The 27,136-nt window shown below is 39.8% G+C and overlaps 1 protein-coding gene across 1 annotated transcript; it reads right to left on the reverse strand.

Moving 5' to 3' along the window:
• Positions 1 to 1,563: 1,563 nt before the first annotated feature.
• On the reverse strand, positions 1,564 to 27,136 carry cyb5r4 (cytochrome b5 reductase 4). The gene is made up of 16 exons (XM_030071909.1): positions 26,887 to 27,136; positions 26,046 to 26,167; positions 25,099 to 25,252; positions 23,740 to 23,840; positions 21,547 to 21,631; positions 20,569 to 20,650; positions 20,389 to 20,446; positions 19,385 to 19,478; positions 17,454 to 17,486; positions 17,235 to 17,357; positions 14,512 to 14,652; positions 13,029 to 13,175; positions 10,310 to 10,460; positions 9,687 to 9,773; positions 4,959 to 5,120; positions 1,564 to 4,399 (listed from the first exon to the last, which is right to left on the reverse strand). Exons 1-16 carry the CDS (start codon positions 27,023 to 27,025, stop codon positions 4,345 to 4,347), a joined length of 1,734 nt encoding a protein of 577 aa, XP_029927769.1. The 5' UTR covers positions 27,026 to 27,136; the 3' UTR covers positions 1,564 to 4,344.

Consider the following 27,136-nt stretch of genomic DNA (forward strand, 5'->3'; position numbering starts at 1 on the left):
TGGAGCTGAGGTGGAGCAAGTGAGCAATTTCAAGTTCCTGGGAATCAACATAACAGAGAACCTGACATGGACTTCACATATCTCTGCCCTGGTTAAAAAAAACTCAGAAACGGCTGTATTTCTTAAGGAAACTTAAGAAAGCAAAATTCTCACACCAAGTTCTTGTCAGCTTCTACAAAGGAGCGATTGAAAGCATCCTGACTGGAAACATCACAAACTGGCATGGGATGTGCACGGCCCAGGACAGGAAGACTCTGCAACGAGTGATTAAAACTGCCCAAAACATCATTGGCACCCATCTACCAAGCCTCAGTGATACTGGGGAGGTGAGGTGCCTGCGCAGAGCCAAAAGGATCCTAAAAGACAACACCCACCCCAGCCACAGCCTGTTCACCCTGCTGCCGTCAGGCAAAAGATACAGAAGTATTCGCTGCCGTACCACCAGACTACAGAGCAGCTTCTTCCCTCAGGCTATGAGACTACTTAATGCACCATCTGCACTCCTCCATGTTTAATAATTCTATTTTCTACACCAGGGGTCACCAATCATGTGCCATGGAGGGCCGAGAGGCTGCAGGTTTTCATTCCAACCAAGACCTCCACCAGGTGACTTCACTGATCACCTGGAGCTAATCAGTGAAATCACCTGGTGGAGGTCTTGGTTGGAATGAAAACCTGCAGCCTCTCGGCCCTCCATGGCACATGATTGGTGACCCCTGTTCTACACAATCAATCAATTAATCAGTCAAGAGGGAACCACACTTTAATTTCATTATTCAACCTGTTGTATAATGACAAATAAACTTCCTTGTATCCTTGTTTAGAAAAATGGCATATGCAGCTTTGGTTATTGGAATATTAGATAAAGGGTTTTTTATATCCACACAATCTTTTTTTCCAACCACATTTGTCCTTATAGATCAAAATATGCTCTAGTCGTGTAGTTGGGTAGGAAGCATCCGTTTAGCCACCAGTGAAATAGTCATCGCACACATCCCTAGTTCTAAGGCCAGGATAAGTAAAATGTATCCAAATGTTCCAGCACCATGCAGTCATGTTCTAAACTGAGTGTGCACTGGTCTCCCATCTATGAATGCACTTCATTTAGGAAATAACTGGAAACCTGAGATTTGCAATGTGCCTGTGTGATCTTCACACCTGGTACACCTTCCTCTAAATGTAGGTTTTTATTTCCTTTTTTAAAAAAATAAATAAATAAATAAATAAGACATGCATGTTCAAGCATGTCTAATTCTACAAGAAAGGGGTATATTTTTGCATCGCCATGTGAAAAGCACTGTTATTCACATACAAGTTTGTATTGCCTTCAAATATCCCAATATTTCTGAAAAAGCAAAAAGAAAAAATGAGGGTTTGACCAGTGTGGTTGGAAGGCTGACCCCAATAAGACACCAGTATTTTGATTAAACTGATTAAATTGCAGTGACAGTTAATCTATCTGAAGTTGACTATTGTCAGATATATATAAAAACCCTAAATTACTGATCAGCTGTGAACACATATAATCAAACAAGTGCATCATATCAAGTGGACAACACTGACTGGTGGAAATCCAATGTTTAATAAATGGACAGTAATGGCCCCACTCACCAGTACACACGTCAGTAATAAGCATGACACAGTGAAATGACTTCAGAGTCTATGCATGAAACAAGGATAACACAGAGGTACAGTATGCAGCATGTTCGATATTAACCCTTTGAAACCCAGGAACCCACAGGTGGTAATGTTGGCTAATTTTCTTATCACCGTTTTTCCCATGATTTTGATAGAAATCAAGTGAATTTGCTCAGGTTTCAAAGGGTTAAACCAGCTACCACTATTCTGAACAGTGAGCTACAGAGCGACCAGTGTATACTGAAGCTGTAAACCAGATCCCTCCAAACCAGCTGTGTCCCGCTCTGTGTTACTGGACAGTTTGCAGGTTTTCATTTCAACCACACTTCACTAACTAGTTCCTCCAGTCTGGTTAGTGTGTTAACCACTGAAAGGAGCTGCTGCACAGACTGGTTGGGAGGAAAACCTGCAGATTTCTCCACAGCACAGGACTGGACGCTACTGGTTTGAAGAGAACACTGACTGGAACCTGAGAGCTGATGGCTGGACCTGAACTTGGCATTTCTTTGTGCGTGATTCAACACTTCCCGCAGGAACTGTATTTATAAGGAAGGCTTCATGCGTCAGTGCGCTATCATGTGTTTTATTTTAGGTAGTAATTCCTAATATTCTCATATAAATAAAAATGTCCATTTTGCCACTCTATTCCATATAAAAGTGGCAAAGTACATGAAAGCTTGTGCATTTGCTTACAGCTGATCTGACCTGGACAATCTGGGACTCTCTTGCTTGTGACTAACTCCTGCTGTGTCTTGCATCAGATATTAAAATCTTTTAAAGCTCCTTTCAAGGGGTCTTATATGTGCTGCAATGACTAGCAGGAGTTAGTCATGAATGGGGCACAATCTTGATTTATGTGGCCTCTCCAACAAATAAAAGTTACATAGGCTAAATAATGAAATTTACATAGAATTTCCTTACGTATGACCATGGTAGGCACAAAGAGGCTTCATTTTTTGACCAGTGTGGTCACAGTAGGCAGCTTTCCCACTAATAGCACACCATTAGGTCATCGCATAGCTTGCTGATTTGCTAATTTCACATATTTGCAAGCAAAAGACATTGCAGTACTGTTTGATTGACAGGTGACTTATGGGAAGTGCAGTGCAGAAACACTGCAGCAATGAGAGCTCAGCAGTCCCTCCAGGATTTCACTATCTTTCAGTCACGACAATGAATGCAAATTGAACCAAACTGCATGAGTTTGCTCTCCACAGTATTGCCACATGAAATGCTCAAATCCAAACTGTTGTGTTTATGTGTGTCTGTGTGTGTGTGTGTGTGTGTGCCTAAACAGAAAGAGTGAAGAAAGAGAGATATGTAGATATGCAGGATGAGAGACAGAGAGTGACTGCAACTTCTACTTTCTTATTTTAACTTTCTCCCCTTATATTAAATATGGGGAGAAAATACACATTTTGCTGCTAATCTGCAATTTAGAAAATGAAATCATTCGCACATTTGTAATTTTTATGTAATACCACACAAAATACTGCAAATAGCATGATATTTTTCAAAAAGCTTCTGTCACAAAATGAACTATATTTTGGGCTTGTATGGTTACAAAATAGCCTTGACAAATCCTGATGGAACTGGCCTAGCAAACAAACAAACAAACAAACAAAAAAAACATTACTTTAAAAACAAACAAACAAACAAACAAAGTTCTTTCCACAGGTCAAGATTTAGCAACATAAAACCTCTCCCAAAAGCCAGGAAATGGAAGCATAGATTTCTATCTGGAGGCGATGACAGATCAAATAAATAAAAATATAAATACTTCACCATTATGTATTTCACTGCACTGCTTCCAGCTGTGTGGAACATGCTGATATCACCCTGGTACCATGAGGGGTCTGCACAGGGCTGTGAGCCACGTACCGTCAATGGGGCAGTGTAAAGCTAAACTTTGGTAGTGTTGGGGTGTACAGTTCCCTGGCTCACCCTGGGGATTATACAGCCCAACACTCTACCAAAGGTCAATTCATTTAAGGGTTAATATTATTTGTCACTTATTTCATACTGCATATACTTCATTTCTTGGTATATTTTCATATTGTACATATTCCATTCACTTGTTCATTTCTCTTCTGTCTCTGTATGTTATCCTATTATTTTGGACACTCTAACTCATTTTTACTTTTCATTCCCACATTTCTATATACTGTAATTCTTTTTTTTAACCCCACTTGCTTTATTCTTATTTTTGTTCTACTTTTCTTTGCTGTTTCCTGTTACTTTTTGCCACTGCAGTGGCCCAATATCCTCACAGGATTCAATACATTTTCATAATAAGGAAATATGCCCCCCGATTTGTCAGTAACATCCACATTATATGTATTTAGTTGATATTCTTACCTCGAGCTATTTCTAGTTTGGGGAGACTTGTCATTTTCATAAATGTGAAATGAACTATCCTTGATCATAAGAATGGCGTAAGTGATTTCTTATTGTAAAGTGGATTTTCTAATTTTCTACAAAATACTATGAAAGCCCAGGTTGTGTTGGTTTTTCCACTGTCAGCGTCATCAGGTCCAGCTCGGTGCATAGAAAGTCATGTTCCTTTCATTTAAGACAAGCAGAAGTTGACAAGTTACAGCTCATACTCTCATTCTCACACACACACACACACACACACACACACACACACACACACACATACACAGACACACAGTGCTGGCTGAGTTTGGTTTGTGTCAGAGCTGATCAGCCCTGGAAGGCGTGGATCTCCTCTTCACTGAAGCCCAGCTGCCTCACCAGCCTAAACAACAAAAAATGAAACCAGGTGACAATTTGTCTACTCAAAGAAGAAAAAGGCTGCAGTCCTTTGTATTTCAAATGTTGTTCATATCCTCGGAGAATTAGGGCAATGCTACATTCAAAACTACTTGCAAGTCAGAACTCCAACCCAGGGATTTCTGACATCCAAAATCACTGCATTCCCACTGCAGGTTAACACAGGGAAAACATGGATGCCCAGAGGAAGTATATCAGAGATGGTCAGTAACATTAAAAACCAGCATTAGCTCTTACACTGTGCTGAACAGAACAGTATAAAAGCTGTTAAATTCCACAAATGTGATCTGTGAAATAAATTTCTATTTTGCTCTGATTATACCAATACCATGTTTGACATCTAATGATGTCAAGGCAGATCAATTGGAGTTCCAAAATGATACCCAAATTTCCATCCTTTACTTTCAAAGTGTCAGTTTATTTTGAACAACTTGGAGGTCATTTTGTCTGAGTTGCGAAAAATGGAAAAATACATTTTTGGACAAAGTGTTTTCAGAACACCAAGGCAGAGAGGTGTTACACACCGGACTGTTAGCTCCGTAAAGGCAGTAGGACCACACACACACACGTAGCATTTGGACCCGTCCGGCCTGTCGAGGGAATCCTTCAGCATGGGCTCATCCACCCGGCCCTTCCTGCCAGTCCAGCTATCACAAGGCTCAGAGAGGATGTATTCCACCTGGAACCTGACACACAACACAAAATGTCAATTTCCACAAAGGCTTCTAGGCCTGGATTAGGTAGTGGTTTGAAAAATCTAAATTAAATAAGGGACGCAAAAATCGCATCTGTTTCACTAACACAGGGCACTGCATGTTTGCATCTGAAAAATATAATTAAATTGGACATGCTCACAAATGACACAGGTGTGCTTTTTCCTAATCAGTATAAACAGCAAAAAGCTGCATGGACCTTGTCTTTGAATGCTCATATTGGAATTTGTCATGGCTGCCATGACAAATCTGACATGGTGGACAACAAGACTGCAACTGACTGCTAATTGACATAGACCATAACAGAATGAAATGAGCAGAAAGGTAGGAACAAACACAGATGACTTCTTTTGTTGTTGTTATTCTGCACTTGTGTGCCTTTTGCCTGTCGGTTCATCTAGAGCAGGAAAGTTTAGACGTCCCACTGGTTCTGGAAGTGAAAATCCCAGCTCATGTCATCATTAATGTGTGATTGCTTCCTTTGATAAGGGAAACTACTGTCCAGCTCTTTGATCTCTCAAAGCCTTTTGACACAGTGGATCATTCTATACTGAAGCAAACACTTGGTTTTTCTGCTAAAACTGTTCACTGTTTTGGAAATTGTTTGTCAGGCATAACTCAATGTGCGCAGGTTGAAGGTGTAAACTTGAGGTTGAAGGTGTAAACTTTCCAGGGTTCAGTTACACTCCTTTTCACTACATACATAATAGCCTAAATGTTCCGCACTCTTCCATTTTTATGTGGAGATACAAAAACCCCACTGTACTCAGACAAACAGTACATTATCCAGTCTACTGGCCCTGGGAACCTAAGGTACACGGCCAGACTACGTGACTCAAGGCATTTTTTGCAGGAAGGTAGGTACAGATTATTGTCTCATGTCCAGTACCTGAGTGCAGAAATACTTTCACTGTTTGAAATGTGCCTGAGGTTCTCAGGGTCATAAATTATTTATAGGTTATTTGTCTTGTTTTTTTGTTTGTTTGTTTGTTTGTTTATTTGTATAACTAATGTGCATAATATGTTGGTCTTCTTTCTTTTGTCTTGTTAACTGATTGGACACAACTGTTACCCCTTTTCCACCAGGGCTGGTTCGGAGCCGGTGCCTGACTTAGCACCAGTTTTTTGGCTTTCCACCGCCCAAGCTGGGGCCAAACTGGTGCCAAACTGGTTCCAAACTGGTGCTAGGCAAGCACCGACTCCGAGCAGGGGCTAAACAGGAGCCAGAGAAAGAACCGATGACGCGGCCCACCGCGTCAGTGGTGGGCGGGGTTACAAAACAAAACAGGAACTGCGAACGCTATAAACATAAACAATAATCCCCAAGAAGCCGTGGATTATACTGATTTTACAGCGGCATGGAACGCGGCTCAGCAAATTACATTTAAGGATGAGAAGCACCCGTTTTATAAGTAAACATCGCTGTCATTCGTTCCGATCGCGAATCCGACAGGTAGCCGGCAATAATTGTGTTTTTCGCCTCTGTATTGAAATGTAGGCTTGTAAAGACACAAGCAGTATTTGCATCGCGAATAAATCCAGATCCTGCTCCACCCGGGGCCAGAAACTGTATCGGGAAAGCAGCATTATATACTTGACTGAGACGCGGCTAACCAACATCATCCCGACCGGCTTCAGGACAGGACGGGCGGACAGAGACAGAGACGCTGCAGCCGCTGTATAGTATGAGTGTGCAGTTTGATGTGTGTTGAAGTGGTGAAGCTGCCGTGACAATGTAATTTCCTGCAAAGGATTAATAAAGTATCATTCATTCATTCATTCATTCATGATGGTTATTGTGATTCTGAGCGAGCGTCTCGCGCACCCGTCATCACGTTTTCCAAAGACGTCATGACGTGGCTCTGACTTGGCTCCACTTTGCTCTTGACCGGTGGAAAAACAAACCGGTTCTTCGTTGGCACCAGTTAAGCACCGGCTCTAGCACCAGCTCCGAACTAGCACCAGGTTTTTTCTGGTGGAAAAGGGGCATGTGTCTCACTTGTCATTAAAAGCAAGGTGGTGAAAACTGTGTTCACAGACACTGAGGAAGGCTCCATAGTCAAAAACTGTCACTATTAAAATGTGAAACTGTTTTCGAACATCAGTGTGACCCATTTTTCTCTATAGGCCATTTTTTGCAGATGACATTTGGACACATTTTGAAGCACAGACTTCAGAACCTACAACTGGTCTTGAGTGCTGAAAAAAGAAAACTCATAATATTTACGAACTCTAAGAAAACTCATCCTGAACCATCCATCATATCAGCACCTTAAAGGGCATCATGATAGAGTCTGTGTATAAACATCTGTGGATTGTGATCGACAACTCCCATTTATATGTTGCAGTTTTTGAAAAAACTGAAGGTATGTCTTGGTTTTTATCTTAGGATCAAGTCCAGATTTTTATTTGAATCAAAACCAGAAACTTGTCTCTGCTACCTTTGTGTTATTGACTATGGAGATATTTACATGCATGCTCCCTCTTAGTGCTTGTGTGTGCTTGATTCTGTTTACCCTGGTGCCTTAAAAGTTCATTACTAATCGTGAAGCATACACTCATCACTGTGTTTTGTATAACATGGTAGACTGATTTGCAAAGCTATTCTTGGCTTGTTCCCTTTTTTCTTGTGTAATTTCATTAGCCAAAATGGGCCCCCTGCCTATTGATTTTCTGTTTCTAGAGATTTGTGGTTTGCCATCAAATCACGCATTATGTATTTTATCACAATCTTACAATCAATATTGTTGTGATCTGCCTCCAAAGGGTTACTTTCATCTTAAAGTTTTTTGTGGCTTTCAGGGAGACATAAGTTCTCAGAGGGAAAATCATTACAGTCAGCATGTTAGAGGAATTTAGCTGTTCTTAGAGTCAGTTGTCCGGTTATGCTATCTGGTTGGTCCAAGCGACCCTCACAGTGCACAAAGGGAAATGTATTAGGTGAAAAATGTATTAGGTGAAAAAATTTAGATTTTTCCTCACATAACAAGAATTCCATTTTTGAAACATACTGAGATGGGTTAAACCCTAGAATATATGAACAACAAAAACATCAGATATTTGAAACAATTTGAGCATGAAGGCCTAGAGTGTGAATGCAGCCACAGTAGAGGGGGGGGAACACTGAAAGGAATGGTTGGTGGATGTGATGTTTCAACACTGAAGGCTCTCTATTGTCTGTTGACTTATACTTGGGTACTTGGGTAAAGCATTTGTTAAACTTTGCTCACAAGAAAGTTCCATGGATGCATTGCCATAGAGTGTCTGGGAAACTGTCTGAACTGAACTTTTTCATAAACCAGGGTTAAGTTCAAGTTTATTATAGTCCTTATTCAGTGTTACAGGCCAACCGTATGGAAAAGAAAACATCACCTGGCCTGAACCCTCATAGCTGGCAAGAAAAAAAAAAAAACTCCCCAAAAGGGGGGCTCGGGAGAAATCTTGGGAATAATCATAATGAGAGGGAAAGCCCTCCCAGGAGTGAAATGGCTATTGAGTGGACAACAGACCTTATGCACAGCAGCATCTGACATAAAATAGCAGGTAATCACAGGTGTTACTGGTGACATTAAAAGGTTCTGTTCCATTCAAATGCAGCAGAGTCTGAGCCAGCAGAGCCAGCAGGACCCAGGCTCTGTTAGACCTACAGTAAACGCAACAGTACCTTAATTATTGTTATTAGTAACAAATGTGTTTCATGTCAAAAAAGCTACTGTGAAAAAGTCTATTAGGTAAATAAATATATATTATTCCATGAGACAATAAACACCAATCTGTAATTGCAGTGCTTGCAGTATTTACTGCACTACTCTGAAGCTGTTTTGTAGAGAAAAGGCAAGCCTAGAGGCTCTGTTTTGAAAGTCAGTTATAAACTACATCAGTTTATGTTGTACTTTGTGCATAATTTTTGATGATGCAGTTAATAAAAATGTGTCTGTGGGGCTCCTGGTAGCCTCATATTATTGTAAACTATTGTAATGGATATGCAGTTTTAATACAGGCAGTAAAATCCCTTGAAAATGCTAAACAGAGCATTGGCAAAATAATGGGAGATATACGCCTTTTGTTCAAAGCATGAACTGTGGAAATGTTTGCTTTGGCTCTCCTTTTTTAGGTTCTAATGAGTTTTCCTCTGTGCTCATTTGTCAAGTGTTAATAAATACATTGTAGATTGAACTGCAGCTACACCTCAGGCTGCAGCCATGTAATCACAGGCTAAACTAATCAGCACACACATTCAATGGCAGACTAAAGAGCAGCCAATGTGTGAATGGTGTACTGAAAGGTGACATTTGCAAATGGCCCCATCTGTCCACTTTCATGTTGTCACAAGGATACAGAGAGAAGAGCTGAGCCACATTAGAAGAACCAAGAAAGACCAAAGAACTCATGTAGGAAGGAAGACGGGACTCAGGGTCACTTGGCTGGATGACGTCAAGCCTAGTCTTGAAGGGATGCATAAGGTGGCAACATCAAGTCTGAATATGTACATGCGCGCACACACACACACACACACACACATGCACAAGCATCCTGTACCTCTCATCTTTAGCAGCCAGTTCATCCAGTTCAGAGTGCCACAGAATGTCTTTCTCTTCTCGGTTAAAAAAGAGCAGCTTGGTTATTCTGGGGACACACAAATAGATTATTGTGTATCAAACTGCATCATATCCATCATATCAGAGGTATACAATGCTGACTAGACCAGATTGCATTTTATTATTTTATGCACTTCAGCCTGGTGCATCAGCAAACCCATACAGCTCTGGAAAAATGTTCAAAATTTTCAGTTTCGCAGTTAATGCGTATGTATTGCTAAAATCTAATTTGATATTCTTTTACGTACTATGAATGACATCTGATTAGAATTTCAAACCGATTTTCAGGAAAAAAAATGCTCAAAATACCAAAAAATACACATCTCACTATACACTGCATACAGCAAAGCAAACATGTTTACACCCATAAATAAATGACAAAATACAAACAACAACAGGTTTGATGTACATTGGCTCTCTACCAGTCCTTCACATTCTTTCTGGCTGACTTTCACTCTCACTGCACACTCACTGTACTTGACGATTAAAATGATTCTGTTCCTTTTTCTCCATGGCCCCTGTCACTTTACCTGGTTAAACTATGCATGTAAGGGAAGATCTCACCTTATCGTGCTCAGATCCTGCAGGGCAAATCGAATGAGGCGAGCCATGGGCGTGAACCCTGTGCCCGCAGCTACTAGGTAGAGATGTGTGACATCACGAAGAGGGCGGAGACTGAAGGGACCCTCTGGACCACTGACAGATATATGGTCACCTAGCGAGCCATAACAGACAAACCAAACACCTCAAATGAATAGATCACACACTGGAGTGTGAATGCAGACAAAGATGAGAGAAAGTCTCAAATGATATGGGTTTTTGAAGAATGATACTGTGTTTGGAGTGATGCTGCTGACTGCCAAATTTCTGGGCTGATATTCAACCCTTCCTTAAATTTTCCAACCAAATCTTCCTTAATGATAAAGTGACATCGCCTTTCAGAAGTCTAACCCTAACCGTAACCCATGAACACTCATCTCCCACAGCCACTTGCATCCACCCAAGTGTAAAGTGGACTCATGTAGCATTCAATTTGAAAGACTTCATGGCCAAAAAGGGTTGTAAGGTGCAGCCCAGTAGCTCTTTATGGGAGGATGATACAGGCTTCACTGCAGGTTTGTTGAGTAAAATCCTCACATGACGCTGGAATGATTTGTCTGTATCATGATAACAAATACATCTCCACTGCCTGTGGCCAGGGATATCTGATTATTGCTATAAACCTATACTGGTCCCAAGCACAGTATCTTGTTAACTTTCAATTAAAGGGATAGTTCATCACTTCTGAAAAATGTTGAAAAAACATTTCATTTCTTCATTTCACTTCCCCTCTAGCTGTTCTGTAGCACAGTAGTGGTGCTATCTTCCTCTCATTGTTACTGAGTGCTGGATACTGGCTGGATGCTCCAAATGCTAACTGTTAGCCTCTTGCCATTGAGGTGGACTAGCCCCTGCTAAAAAAATTTAAAATGATAGCTGGGGCAAGTCTTTATCCACTCAAAGAAGGTTTACTTGACAACTGTCACTTTCTTAAAATAAGATGTGCATATTATTACCAAGTGCATATGAACAACAGTTTTGCTCAAATTACTATTTAGAACTGCATTTTTCCTTTTGTCAACATTCAGAACGATGTGCACGAAGATCTGCACTTCCTGCATCACTCTGCACCAGAAGAGCAGTAGCAGTGGCTCAGTTTGTCATCATATGTTTTCATCACTGAACATGTGTATACATGTTGGAAGACAAAAATAACAACTTTCTCTGGAGCTGGCAAGTAATGCTGTGGCGAGCTTCTTCTTTTCCTCTGCTCCCCTCTATCACACGTTTCATATACCTTTCAGGGTCCTGCCAGCCACCGCTGGAACTGAGGGCCAGCACAGAGAGCTTAGACCACACAAGAAAATAGTTCTATTGTTTATCATTGTTTTTTGAAAACAGTCAACATTTTTGACACTATTTCAGGCTGAAAAAATTCTGATACACATTATGCAACTTGAACTTTATTTATTTAACAACGAATTGTGTGGATAAAGGCAGATGTTTTTAAGAATGTTAGCTGGAGGAAAGTCCACCTCAATGGCAGTGAGCTAACAGTTAGCATTCAGTAATAATGAAAAACACTCAGTAACAATGAGAGGAACATAGCACCACTACTGTCCTACAGATCAGCTAGGGTTGTACTTGCTTCATCTGGTTTCTCTATCCAGTTATTTACTGTCTTGTTACACCAAGAAGGCAGTACACACCTCCATTACCTGGCAACACACATCCTGAGGCATACTCAGTAAACACATATAGTGGAACAGTCAGTGTGTATAATAAGGAGTTAGTACAGGTCAATAAAATACATAAGGACCTAACAGCAGCAAACAGAGAAAAGTGCATTTCTTCCACACATGGCTCCCAACAGAGAGCATGAGAATGTCGAGCTAATAGGAAAAGAGCACTGGGTATCATTTCCAGGGCAAGAATATAGCCTACAGACTACTAGAGAGACAATACATTAGCTGCACTGTGGAAAATGCTGGAGAGAGGTAGCTGCAAATTTCTGTCTATGCCTCTGCAAATAGAAACAAATTACAAGATCAATCATGTTTTAGAGCCCAAGCACTCTGCCATTGTAAACTGACTAAACTTAAAATGGTGTTTCCTTTGGCTATTCCGCAGATGAGAGAAGAGGTAGACAACACAGAAAAGGCTGAGGGGAAATCAAGTGAAAGGAAATGAGAAAGGGAAACAGATATCTGCTAATGGTTCACTCCTCTTAAGAAATCTGTCTTAGCCACTATGAACCGACACAATGAATATTGCTTTTTATTTCCAAGCCAGTCTTATCTTTGAAGTAACAAACACAAATAGACAGAGGTTATTCAAATCATGGTCCAGTTTTGAGCATGTCTGACAACAACTTGTGGAGGGCAAACTAGAGAAGAACATAAACATACATTTCATCGTCTTAAGGAAAAAAATCTACTTTGGATTTGAGAGGTACATCTGCTTCCCTGTTGTTCTCGGGGGCTTGTGTGAGATTAGTATGCTCGATAGAGGGTAAACTGTCTAAACTAATTAGGTGTGCTATACATCTCAAGCTAAGGTCAATTCAGTTTTCTCTAAGTACACCTGACATGGATGAAGTGTACGCTACAAGCCTTCAAAAACATGTTGCCACCATTTAAATATTCCTCTCACATTCTGCAGCACTTAAATTTATTGCTCACCAGTGTGAGACTGATGTGGATTTTTCAAGCCGATAATTATTTTTAAGTTGCTTGTGACTTACCAATGTGCAGACTGTTGAGGTGTGGGGTGAGGAGTCCATCAGGATAGACTTTAATCATGAGGAAGAGGTCAGGTTCCTGTGTGGAGGTGTGAGAGGCTGCTACGAGAGTCTGATCTACTGGAGTGTATGGCTTCACCACCTCGCTGTCTGGATACACATGACAGGACTACAATGACATAACTGACATTGGACATTTTCTTTTACAGTGTACTGACATGTTACTACTGTTTTTTATGTGTATTTACGTGTAAGGGACAAAATTAAAAAATGTCCATCAACACAAGTGAATAGCAAGTATCTAGTAGTAACTAGGCCACAGTGTGCAGGACAGCGTCAGTGCAGGATTTCATCAAGCCAGAACTGTGGGAACATTTGAATCTGTGGTTTTGTGGTATGTAAATCACATATAGTTTTAATGTTGGTGTTTGTTCTTTTTTATCTAGATGTGATTTGAAAGGAAAGCACCATGTCAAGATTAATTTGGAGAAATGTGTCAAATCAGTTGAGAAAAACTGTGATATGACTCCCCCGAGTAGCTAATTTGTTGCTGTGATTTAGTTTCTTCAAAGTTCAATGCTTTAGCTACACTGAACATGTCACATATGTGGACCGTTAGTGTTAGGATGTGCCATGGAATGCACCTTTGCACTAGCTACACCTTCATTGCATGTACAGTCTGGGGTTATGTGATATGCCATAGGCAAAACAAGACAATGAGCGCGTGCGTGGGATTGTGTGGTATCATATCTTCAGTTTTTGGACCCAGCACAGCACTGTGAAACTTCCACCTTTTCACAGAGTTTGCATGATAAGAAAAAAATGGTTCAAAAATGGTTCCTTATAAGATTGTGTGGTCCCATCAACAACAAAAGAACAACTTTATATTCTGGATGTTCTTCATCTGAAAAACAAAACATTTGTACAGAGTTCCTCATTGAACCAAATGGCTCCACAAGACTATTTGAAAGAGGTACTTAAGAGAACCTTTTTCTTTTTTTAGTTTAAGTTCACTGAAGAACCTTTTCTCCCCCACCTGAGAGAACTTTTTGGCTGGGTCTTTGAAGCACCTTTGGGGATTCTTTGGATAACCATTTAAAAGGTAGTTGTTCAAATAACAGTGGTCTGAAAGGTTCTTTGTGGGATCAGAAGTGGTCTATTTTCGGTTCCGGTTGGCATTTTTCCTTTAAGAAATGAGACTGAACTTTCTTTTTTCTTCTCTCTTCTTTTAAGAACTATTGCCAGTTCCTCTTAGAACTGTTTTGTATAGCTCTCTGAGGCACCTATGAACCAATTAGAAAATGTTTCAGAAAAACTGCTCTTTAAAGAAACCTGTGCTGAAAGATTATTTGTGCAACCAAAAAAGGTTCTCCATTCCAAAGAACCATTTTTGGTTGCAGCTGGCACTTTCATTTTTCTGTGTGTATACAAGGAGTCATCAAATAAATTTGGTCAATGTTGGCTGCTTTTCTGCTTGACTCTTTACCTTGGATGAGGGATTTGAGGTAGACGTGTTTCCCAACAGGCACATGCATGACACTTCCATGTGGAAGCTGCAATCTGAACACATGGGTGTTATGGTTGACCTCTGTCTTCGACACCAACACACAATCTCGATAGTAGACAGCTGCATAAAAGGAGAAGTAATTAGTGACATAGGCTTATTATTTATATCAGTTCCTAAATTACTACTGTTGAGCAAGCACTGCTATCGCTTTGGAAAATGTCCTGATGTGGTCCCCATGGGGCAGAAACAGCTTTCAGTGTGGACATTAACTTTACTTTGCACTCCTTTGCAGTTTGTTTTTCCCATTTTATTCCTGAATGTAGGCATGAAAGCCATACTTGTAATTGATTTGGTACATTCCTCTGATCTACAGTTTTTTAACCAAAACACGTAACAAAGTGTTCCAAAATCTTCATCATTTTGGATCACTTTATCACCTTTATTTCACACTCCTGTGGCATGTGTTCAATTTCCATCATACCAACATAAGCAGTACAGAGTACAGGTGCTCCTTAATATACCCTTATTACTGCAGCATTTTGACAAGGAATAGCAGGTAAACACAGGTGTTACCAGTGACATTAGTTAAGGTTTGGTTCCATATAAGTGCAGCAGAGCCTCTCCAGTGAGCCAGAATGCACAATACCACAGACCTAAACAGAGCAGAATCTTCATTAATGCCAGTAGTAATACCTGTGTTTACCCGCTATTTCTTGTCAAAATGGCTTCAGAGAAAAAGTTCTATTGTTGGCTTATTGTTCAAGGACTAATCAAAACAATATAAAAAAAGAAATAAGATAAAGTAATGCAGTTGTGAAAGCTGTAAATGACATTGTGGCTTCTTTTGAATCAAGCTGTCATTTCTTAAATTATGTTATCAATGGCTCTACTTTCTGACTATCGTGCACTCATCATAGTCACTACAGCAGTTTAGACGTACAGACAGGCAAATATCAGCTATAAATTTAGAATACTATTTGCATATAAAGTATCTGAGGCAGAACAATCAGCATATTCAATATTGGTCAAAACAGATTCACTATAAAGGAAAACAATGTTTCATCAACAACAAATTATGGATATGGTGCCGATAAATAATACAAATAAAAAGCTGAACTTTGATAAACATATTTTCTCTATAGTCTTGCTGTGTGGGTATAGAGGAATATACGCTATTTTCTGACCATTACATAAAATGTTTATAGTTTTGATAAACAATATCTGTTTTCTTTAAAGATGTTATGTAAAAAAGAAGGCAATTCTTCAGGTTGAAGAGGGTTCAATAGGGTGCATGGTAAATTTATAAGGGGTTTCAACAGCAGTGATTAGAGTAAGGACCTTAGTTTGGAGAAATGGGGCATATCAATTGAGAAAAACTATCATACATTCCAGGGTTGTAAAATGCATATTTAATGAGTTATAGTAACTGTATGAATTTGGACTTAAAAGCATGAAATATTTTGAGGCACTGGTCTGTGTACTTGACCCTATAGTAGCTGGCCTACAGGTAAATTAGAGAACAATGAAATAGAAGGCAGCCAGAATCAGTCTGCTCACTGCGTTCAGTGACTACTGACTGTATTTCACTTTTTCATATCATTCTTTACCATTTGCTCACAGCACTTTGGGCTCTATGTCAATTATCCAACAGCACGACACAAGTGCATCTGGGGTGGTGCACTTTTACTATTTTAATGGCAGAAAAAGGGTCCTTGCACCAGGCACATGGTTCAAAAGGGTTGCTCTCTTAATCAATCATGGGTGTGTTTTAGGCATAAGTGTTAAGGTTAAGGTTAGGGTTAGGGTTAGCAGTAAACCAATTAGAGTGTCTTCTCCCATTCCCTTTAAAAGCCAAGTGTGCTTGCACCTTGGTGGATTGCTATTGTAATGTTGGCTCTGACGTGTAAGAATAAACACATCTCTGCAGAGAAAACGGATCTGTTTGTGCACAAATTGGAAGCGCACAAGCTGATCATCTCTGGCAACAGTAAGATTTCATGAGAGCTCCCTGAGGTTAAGCAGGTGTGGGAGGAGGTAGCAGTGAGTGGGTGCTCTTATGGTATCACCAGAGCAGCTGCACAATGCCGAAAGCAGTACAATGATGTCAGGAGACGGGAAAAACAAAAGCTCAGTGCACACCAAAAACAGCTACTGGAAACAGGAGCGAAACCACCGACACGATAATAATATTCCACACTGTAATGTTTTAATTTTTAATCTTTTGCATGTTTGTGTGCTGATGCACGTCCCTATGTGTGGAACAAGCAGAGTGAACAAGTACTGAGTACCCGTCTATGTAAAATTATCTTGATAATGCGTCCTTAAACTAACAGTGAAATACGGCGTAATTGACTTCAGACTTGTTGGTCTTCTTGGTCAATCGTGCAATTGCTTTGAACTGCCTCAAGACAGCAATGCAGCTACAATGCGCCTGAACACACCTCTTTTCAAGACCAACACGCCCATGGGCGCTCAGATGGGCACAAGTGACTTTGCTATCTAGACAATGTGGGCACTGGACAGGAAAATGACAACTGCACCAGTTGGAAACTAGCAAAGACGCTTGTTTCACACTTGGCGCCACTTTATGTTAGCATCCAGTGTTACGCTATATGTAAAAGGCAAGTCAAAGGCAAAATTCAAATAATGGACTAAAATCATGAATTGAAGGATGGAATGATCTGCAGAATCTTAAATCTCACCTCGATCTTTTTTGAGCAAAAGTGTGTTGTGAAATTCCAGTGGTTGACCCAAACTCGCCCATTTCCCTTTGGCCTGCTTGCGTATGCTGATCTGGATCTTTCCCACCGCAAATGCTGTCTGCACTAATGCACAAACGACGTTGAGAAAAGAGAAAAAAAGTGAATTCAAAGTCTTTCCAGATTTCATCAAAATGTCGAGTTGATGATAAATGTCCTTACCAGCCACGCTTCCCACTACTTCTTCAGCTAGACCTGAAAAAGATGGATGATCATGGCACTCTTAGTACTGAAGTCAGTGTTCACCCAGAATCTGACACAGTATACTAAAATACTATATTCCCTTTATATTCCTCTAACTTTACCAGAGAATTCATCACATTCTCTGACTTTTCCTGTGTGGAATGCAATGTAAATCTCTCAAAATTTCATAACATTCTAGAAAGTCCATGACCAGTGGAAAAGAAGACTGACTTGATCTACGATGCACATGTATTTGTTATGTTCTCTCTTTTATTCCTCAGATCCACACTGTAGTGAGCCTACACTGCATTAAGTATTAAATAATTCATTTTCCCCATGTTGCTCTCGGCTAGTAAACATCTTTTTCACAAAGCCAAGCACTGCTAGTACTCAGCAAGTATGACCTAAAGTCATATTTGAGTCACTGGGTTGACTGCACCCTAAAAGCAAGCAGTCCAACAGAGCTAGCAGAATTATTCCTGTGCAACAACAGGCTGAAACTAAGCAGAACCTTGAAACAATCTTTAACAGAAAATAATTTAAATGGAATATGTAAAAAATGAATACTGAATGGAACTAGAGATGGACTAATTATCAGGGACAATATTCAGAATTTTTCATTATTCCGTATCATAATTTTGATTGACATGATGGCTGATATGAAAACCACTAAGGTGCCATCTCTCCATCGGAGAGACAGTGGATCCTGTTTTGGATAATATCATTGCAGTTTTCATTGCCCATTTCACTGGATTTGTATTGAATTTAGTTTTACAGGAAGACAAAACCACTAAGTTGTAGCCATGGTGGTAGCCAAAATTCTAAAATATGGAGGTCTAGGGGGTGAAGATATTTCTGTGACACCCACTGTGAAGTTTAAAGAACACCAAAAACGAGCAAAAATTACACCAAAATTATGCCTACAAACATATGGCAACCTAGTATTATTTAAAATTGCTCTCTAGGAAGTTTACATTGTTACTAAATGAAGTGCAGCTTGTAGCATGTTTCATTTAACATGCTGACAACTGAAGATGCCTTGTGATATTTCAAAACTGATACAGTAAAATTTCTCTAAATGAGGTATGCAGATAGAGAAGGCCAGAAGGCAGACTTAAATATGTTGAAATATTCCATCAACAATACCCTATTCAGTTGGAGTTGATTTTAACTGTCAATATCTGAAATAAGATACATAAAATATCTCCAATGTTCTGACAACCGGATGTCATTATTATGAATGAGAGGGATAGTAAAATGAGACATGACTGGCAGATCATGCCAGCAACGGCGACAATAGACACCTTCTTAAATAAGAATGACAGAAGAAAAACAAAGTGTGTGTTTGAACACAGAGGTCATGAAAAACTGTCATGCACATCCCCTTTGATGGCTGGTGCCGGACCAAAAAACAGTCCTTAGAAAAATACCTTGCATTGCAAAAGGTTAAGGAAAGTACGCACACGGCTTATGCTTTATAATAATTATAATAATTATAATAATAATTTTGCATCTTAGCAAATAAAATATTATGGAGCATAAGCCGTGTGCGGACTTTCCTTAACCTTTTGCAAGGCAAGGTATTTTTCTTTTGAACACAGAGGACCTTATTTATCAATCATTTTGTAAATATGTGTATTAGTTTTGTAGTATCATTTTACAAATTAACTGCAACTGTATTCATCACATGCTCAGGGGCACATATTCATTACATTCATGTGTGTATATAATAAATCTCAATTACATGTAAATGGTAAGCACATTTGCAGTATGTTAATTACCATGAATTAACATAATGGCACCACCATCTATTTTTAATGTTGGCACTACACCTGCTGCAACACAGTGAGCCTCATTTGTTTTCCAAGGAATCAGTAAAGAAACATGTAGAAAGCCACATTTCTACTCACGTAAATGCAGCATGTAGGACATTTTTCCCAATAGCATCTCTAGTCGTAAGACACCTCCTTGTAGGTCAGCGATGGTACAGCCTGAGCTCGGGATCTGACGGGACAGCACAATAACAACATGTAAACAGGTTCTTCATTAGTTGTCACCCAATAATAATGCTTGTACCAATCAGTAAAAAGAAGCATTATCATATAGCCTGACTGAAATCAATCTGGTGGTGTAGCAGTGACAATCTATTTTTTTAAATACAGCACCAAAGTGCATCATCTGTCCAAGTGGTCAAGAAATACTGACCTAATTACAGTGCCATCATCAGGCCAGTGTACTGTGTAAGACGTATGTGTGATATGTGATGATGTGTAGCAATTTCCATGTGGTATAGGAGTATTATTATTTGATAATTTAGCATGGTGACAGTATATTTTTTCACTAGATATGACAATTCCTTCTCGTACTCAGTAAAACTTGATGGAATACACAGACTTTGTTCAATGCCTCTTTACAAAGGACCATACCAGTGATTTTGCATGTTCAGCGTAATATTAAAAAAAAAAGGATCTACTTCACGTTTCTGCTGATCTTTTCTCAAAGGAAGTGGTCATATTTTAGAACTTCCATATAATTTTTTCTATCTTTTATCCAGCCATTGGTTTCCATTCATTCCACTATGATATGAAAATCAACTTTCAGAGACTTCAAACTTTCTTCTTCCCGTTGACTTGAAACTGGGCGGAAAACAGTCACAGTTTGCTTTACACAGGCAATTATCAGTCATGTGATTTATGAATGCTGATGATTTTGTTAGAAGAACATTAAAATGTGGTTGTTTCAACCAAAAATTTATTTTTTTTATTGATTATATGTTACTATATCTTTAGTACCCCCGCATTATCTGCAAAATGGCTTGTTGCAATGTAAAATGTAGGTGAACTGCACTGAGTGGGTCAAACATTCAAAATCACTGATGTGGTCCTTAAATTGTGTATAGCAGTTCTACAGTTACCTTCCGTTTTGTATAAACAACCAGATTGACAGTCACATCAGTTTGGAACCAGTCATACCTGCAAAAACAACCCACAAGGGAAAACAGAGTCAATGACTGTGTGCTACAGTAACTTGTTAAACTCATCTAGCTTTTATTTGTGTGCATTATATATGTTGCTGGCTGTATTTGTTCATATACCGCGGCCTGGCATCTTTGTCTGGACGAGAAGCCACCGAGGGAGGAGGGGCAAGGCCAGCCGGTGCTGGAGGTGGAAGCATACCTGGCCAAAGAAACAGGAGTAAAGAAACCAGTGCAAGAATTAAGTTAATGGTCTTCTATTAAACATCAGGCATATTGGAGTTCTATAATATATTCACTAACCTTAGGTAGTGAATAAATTATTATCATTAGGTTTTCTTGATCAGACATCTGACCAAAGAAATCATTTCAGTATAGAGTCCCATGATGGTCTCATATGGCTCTTTCCGAAGTTATTCCACACTAACAACGGTACCATTTTGACAAAAACGCTAAATAATTTATGTGTAATATCTCGAATTAAATTGTCAAATTTAAAGCTGTACAGGGCAAATGTGCACTTTGGCACCCTCAACTGAACACAAGAGATAACTGTTTACAAGTCTTAGGGACTTTTAATCATCCAGAAATCCTGTAAGGTAATGACAGTAAATTAAATGTGTTCTTAGTGAGGTGGTGAAGAGATTCAGCGGTTGTAGGTGAGTCCAGCTTTCTCTGGACAGCATGCTTACTGACTGCGAATTTGGCTTTGATTTAATTTAGTTCTGATTCAATACTTCCTATATAGACAATATTTCTTATCAGTGAACATAATGACACCAGAAACTGTTTTGGACAAATAAGATGACTCAATGGTGTCTCAATTAGTGTGGACAGGACACTCCTCTCTGTTGCTTCTCTACTGTCAGTCAGTATTGGTCTTCAAAAATCCATGTCACTGGAATTCTAACTAAGATGCAACGCATGGTGCTGCACAGTGTGTACTACTTAGGTTGCCAGTTCCATTCAGTTTAGTGTTGTCATCCTGCTTCTGAAGTGCAGCTATGAAGCTACCAATCAACTCGACGTTAAATACAGCATTTGAGATTCAGTGTTGCAGAGGGCACTGTGTGTTTGGGTGTGTGTGTCTGTGTGTACCTTTGACAGCTACACTGGCTTTAGTAGCCATCCTGCCCACAAGGCACTCTTTCAGCATGGACTCATAGTTTACCCACCGATGTACCTGTGCACAAATACAGATTCATGACACCAGATTAACATAACCAAACTTCATCCACTCACTCATAAACACAAACAATTCAGTCTGCAAAACAACACCAAACATGTAACTCTTCCAATGCTATCAAAGCAGACCATGTTACAGCGAGCATTTTATGGACATGTTACATTTACTACTTTGACAAAGGGTTACATTTACTTGCACCGATTTGAGCAGAACTAGCTGCAGATCACTGTGATCAGATGAGAACAAAATGACTTTATGTTACGAGCGGGCAAATGAAGATTTTACATCAGCACTCGTTTGTTCCTACCCTCTATTATCAGCCATAGGAGCGTTTCCTAAATGAGCACAAACGACCTATGGCGTCATTATTGGACAGTCTCCCAAAACAACACTTTTCATGCATAAATGAACGTGAACAAAATTGATTATGCTAATATAAAAAACAAGTCCCTGTATCCATTGTTTTTGATGCGTGTAATTACAGTTATTTGTGAAAGTACTATCAGGCCATTTCTTCTCGGTGTAAGGTTAGTATGCAGACGTTTCCTGCTGATGCTCTTAATTTTCTCAGAAAACTGGTACCAGAACTTGTTGTTTTTTATAATAGCATAATTTTATGATAGCATAACTTACTTTACTTAATTCATTTATGCACTAAAAGTGTTATTTTGGGAGTTGTTTTGCTATGGAAGTGAATGGAGAGATAGAAATACAGTACTGTGGATTAGCAGTCTAGGGGAGCACGGAGCAACTAACGAGGATATTTCCCCACCAAGTGGACTCATATCATGCCAAGGTAACTGTTCTGACTCCTGTCAGTAGTTGAAAGGGAAAGAAAGTTAAGTTTTCCCCCTGGTGGTGGTTTTAGGTTACTGTGGCTTTAAGGTTTTCCAGTGTTCATGTATAGGCTACACTTGTCTCATCACAGAGTTGGTTGTCTGTGCCTTGGAGAGGAACCAACAGTAAGTTTGTTGCCGTTTTGTCCAAATTCATTGCATCATTTAATGCATTAACGTTAGGCTGACCAACATTACATTCGCTGGCGGAGCTAAAGCTACCTCCTGGAACTTTGCCTTACTGCCCGTACCAAGCCACCGCCAGTGTGTGGAGATAGCTACGATGTAAATAAAGCTAACGCTAGCTTGGTGGTGCTCGTCTCACCCACAGCATCCTCACAGTTGAAAGCAAACTTCTCGTCAATATTTTGTTTATTGATGGTTTGTTTACTAGTACTACAACATCGTTTAAACTGGCGCCGTTAATGTTATGTGTTGAAGCAAGTGTTATTGTAAACGGCAGTGCCTTATATTGTTTACAGAGAAAGGTTTTTGTCAAAGTGTCAAAATTCGGTTGTTAATCTATTTTGAAAGCATTTCTGAGCATAATAAGAACAAATCATATACAGTGTGTTGATTTCCATTGCTTATAAGTGGCTCCAGTTTGCAGTAGTTAGGTTTTATTAAGAGGATGTTGAGAAGGTAGCCAAATTAATTTCCACCTATTGACTGAAAACAATAGTTGACAAGTGTGATGCTTGTGATTTTTGGGACCATCTGCATGGTTGCAGTTTATTTCCTTTCATGCTCCGTTAAACTGCCACATGAGGAAAGTGATGTAGACTGCACTTCAGTTTCACGTTTCATGCATTGTACTGTAATATCTCCTGTATTTACATTGTCTTGCAGTTTTACAAAAAGAGAAGATTCAGTAAAGGAACTTCTGTTAAATCTACTGGGTCTTTTGTTCGCTATCTGTCAGCCAGGACAGAATAGTAACAACACAACCTAATACTCTACCTAAGTTCAATTTTGTGTTAAGAGGAGTATGACACTGATAACCAAACCAAGAAAGCAAGGTTGGTGGGTTTGGGGTTTCTAAGAGAGGATCAACAAGCAACAAGCATAATGTTGAATGTTATGTTGTGTAAATGTTCAGAAAGAGGAAACGTGGTGATTTTCCATTTCATTGTGACTTTAAAGGCTGAAAATATGGTCTATACTTAATGGTCTACATGGTCTATACTGTAACTTGCACAATAGCTTTAGAAAAGCACAATGCAAACTCCTGTGCTATATTTAGCTATATTTCCCCCACCTCTACCCTACCTGGTCAAACAGGTCAGTGCCGTCTATCCCAGCTGCCCTCATCAGCTCCTCCTCTCCCCCAGGGTGGTAGTCCATGTAGGGGGTGACATTGTAAACCATGCCTGAAAACATATGGAACAAAAGGACCTATAGCACATCACACCACAATAAAGCCAGGCCCTAGCTTTATTTAAGCAGTGTAGAATTTACTAAGATCACATATTAACTTTACCACTCAATAAAAATATACATTACATCTGAACAATGATAAACCACTGCCCTCTGCTGATGACAAACAACCCTAGCACAGACTAGTGTCAACTGCTGAAATTAAATTACACGGTTGCATTCCAAACTAAGCACAACACAATGGACCGAGGACACACACCAAATCAATGAAAATTCTAATTAGTGGCAGAGCCCATGAGGACACAGCACATACAGTTTGATCATTTGTGGTGAGAAAGAGCATGTCTTTTCTACAATGATGTTCATTCTGTCAAGCTGTGGGCAATAACAATCCAGAATTAATATTTAAATCCCATCACACATCACCAAGGTGCTGCATTCCTAACACATTCAGTGGGACGTGAATGAGCGTCCTTCATCAAACCAGGAGGAGTTCTCATCAGTGAAGTCAGGTTGAGTAAATACACAATGACAATCTCTTTGCAAGTGTAAACAGAAGCATTACTGGGCTGTTGGGTTTTCTCTCGCTCTCTGTGTTGGTGTGTTGGTGTGTGTGTGTGTGTGTGTGTGTGTGTGTGTGTATCACAGCCTGTCTGATTAGGAAAATTCAGCCTAATGCTGCATTGAGTTCAATGTCAAATGTGGGAAATGTTCAGCTGGTAGGTGGTAATTAAAAATTCTCTGCATTCCAGCAGCCAGCTTGGAAAATCCTCAGAGGAAAAATGGACATTCAGATTTTCATTGTCCACCATAAAACATGGCTCCACATGCAACAGCTAGTGATATGTAACTGATATGTGACAACATCAGCTTGCTCTTTAGCATACGTACATTTACATTTAACATTTATATTTCATATTTTAGCAGTCTAGTCACAGGTGTCTTAAAGGTGGTACTGAAAATGGAACTTGAGTTTATCATGAGGACAGTAAAGCTCTGTTGCATTTACGGTGTATTCTAATTCCCTGAAACAAGCCATTTATTAAAATATCCTTATATTCCCTTACTTCTCCAGGGACTTGATCAAATTTCCTTATTTTCCCTGTTTGGACCTCATGTCTCCACACTCCATGATGTCAGAGAAATTCCATGACAAGAACTACCTTCTCATCCCTCTCTATGATGCAGACCCTGCTATCTTCCTTGACTTGTGTGGGAATCTATCCCAGTCAGACCACCCTGCTGTGTCACCTCGTATGCATGTCCAGCAGTCATCTCGTGTGTTGTGTTTCTTCAACTCCTCCTCTGTCACCTCAATCAGACGTCCTCTCAGCCCAGTCAGGTCTCGCCCACTCTTGGCAAACCGGATCCAGTCCATTAGACTGTGACCTGGCTTCAAGGCCACCTGATCAGCCATGGCAGAGGGAGAAGAGAAAGAAGGAAGAAGGCTTCACTGCAGAGGGAGTTTGCTGCTACCAAAAGCTGGAAATGACATCACTACTCTTCAACTCTAAGAGGGAAATTAGAATGACATAATACTATTGCATGTTTATCAGCTAGGGTGACCACCTCAAAAAAAAAAAAAAAAAAAAAAAAAAAAAGAGGGAAGCCATTATGTCTTCTATGGAGAGAAATCTTGTCAAATTTCATTTAAAAAAATCTGTCAATTTAATGTTTCCTTTCTTGTCCAAAGAACTACACATAAATTAACACAACATTAAGTTATTTTATGAACCATGGTCATCTACGAGTAAATTCAGCAATAACACATCAACAAACAGCACTTAATGTCAATAACTTCTCTATTTTTGGAATTTGATTACAGTGCTTCCTACCACCTTCACAGTGTATTTTTTCTGAAGAAAGAATGAAAGTTTATTATTTTTGCTTTAAAACACTGCTCTGTGGTTTATATGTATGCCGAATTGAAGACTGGCCGCTAACACTTTTTCCAAGTGGCAATATTAAAGTGGCAGGTTTTTGAATGGGATTCAAGCGTGATATTCTCTTCACGTAAAGAAAGAACCGGGGCGAGGAAGGGGACGGGAGAGTGGTTTTCTTTAGTTCGCTAACTGCAGTTTACATCTCAAATTGGACCGAAGCAATCAAATATCACTGACAAAAACTAGCAGGTTAGTCCAACATTGTGGCCTGTCGTCTTGACACTGGTGTGTGGTTACTGGTGTGGTTCGAGTTACCTTGTTCCGCCCGGACTGGCCAGCCGGAGCGACACGCTGCTGGGAGCCCGGCGCTGGGAACGACTGGCTCGGGATGTTCAGCATCTGGACTCCTCCGAAGCAGCCCCAGTTTCGCCAAAAAACTATTCAACCAACGTTTATTACAGCGTTACAACGTTTACTACAACGTCGGGGCGACTGTTTTGTATGTAAAACAGCCGCTACGAGTTGCTGGTATACATTCTTCCGCTGTTATGACACATCTCTCATAAGTGAGTTGAGCAATGCTAAGACTAAACCAAGCTAGGCTAACAGGACGTTAGCTGCTAGCTTGCTAACTGGCAGCAGTGAAGCATGGTTCTTCACATTAACTTAGGCTGCCACAGAAGTCAATATCTGCCGTCAAAATACACCAAAGGACATAGCAATGGAAATGTTAGCAGCTGCTCGCCGTCTTATGAGTAATACTGTATCTGACCCTGCCTTGTAGACCTCTGTCACCGTGGAAAACTACAATCATTGTCGCAGAATATGACGACAATGTCAACACAACGCGTCATCAACTGGCGACCAGTATTTTATCATTCATTGCAAATAGTAGCATCCTCACCAGCACTAATACACAGTAATAATAATGTTCATGATATTAATAATGACAATAATAGTAATAAAAAGAAGGATTGTAATAATGATAATATTCATATAAAGAACATTTATCAAAACAGTGCAGAGTGATTTACAAGACGGTTGTCCCAGCACACTCACATTTTTTTCTTTGTTATAAGTATTTAAAAATGTTAAATCCATTCAGTACAATATTGTAATTTTATCTAAGTATCAAGTCAGCGTTAGAAGCACCCACCTGATATTACAGTGTTGAGAAAACTGGTTACTAATGAGCGAGATTTGCCTGTTCTTCCAGAGCCGCTCTCATATTCATCTTCTTCATCCTCCTCATCCTCTTCATCCTCCTCATCATCTTTATTCTTTTCATCTGGCATTGTGAAAGCATGGTCTGAACAGCACTTTTACAGGCTGACTCTGATAAACTACTTCCAGTGCACTATACCTGACTCTCAGTTTTACCTGCAAGCAACATGGCAAGCATAGGA

This window comes from Myripristis murdjan, chromosome 16 (assembly GCF_902150065.1).
Source record: "Myripristis murdjan chromosome 16, fMyrMur1.1, whole genome shotgun sequence".
NCBI lineage: Eukaryota > Metazoa > Chordata > Actinopteri > Holocentriformes > Holocentridae > Myripristis > Myripristis murdjan.

What these genes read in the sequence shown, in the direction of transcription:
- cyb5r4 (XM_030071909.1), bottom strand. Translation starts at nt 27,025, where the DNA reads ATGCCAGATGAAAAGAATAAAGATGATGAGGAGGATGAAGAGGATGAG. An exon ending in TTGTTTATACAAAACGGAAG is followed by an intron (nt 19,479 to 20,388) that starts GTAACTGTAGAA and finishes CTGTCCCGTCAG; the next exon opens with ATCCCGAGCTCAGGCTGTAC. An exon ending in GTCCTACATGCTGCATTTAC is followed by an intron (nt 17,487 to 19,384) that starts GTGAGTAGAAAT and finishes CATCTTTTTCAG; the next exon opens with GTCTAGCTGAAGAAGTAGTG.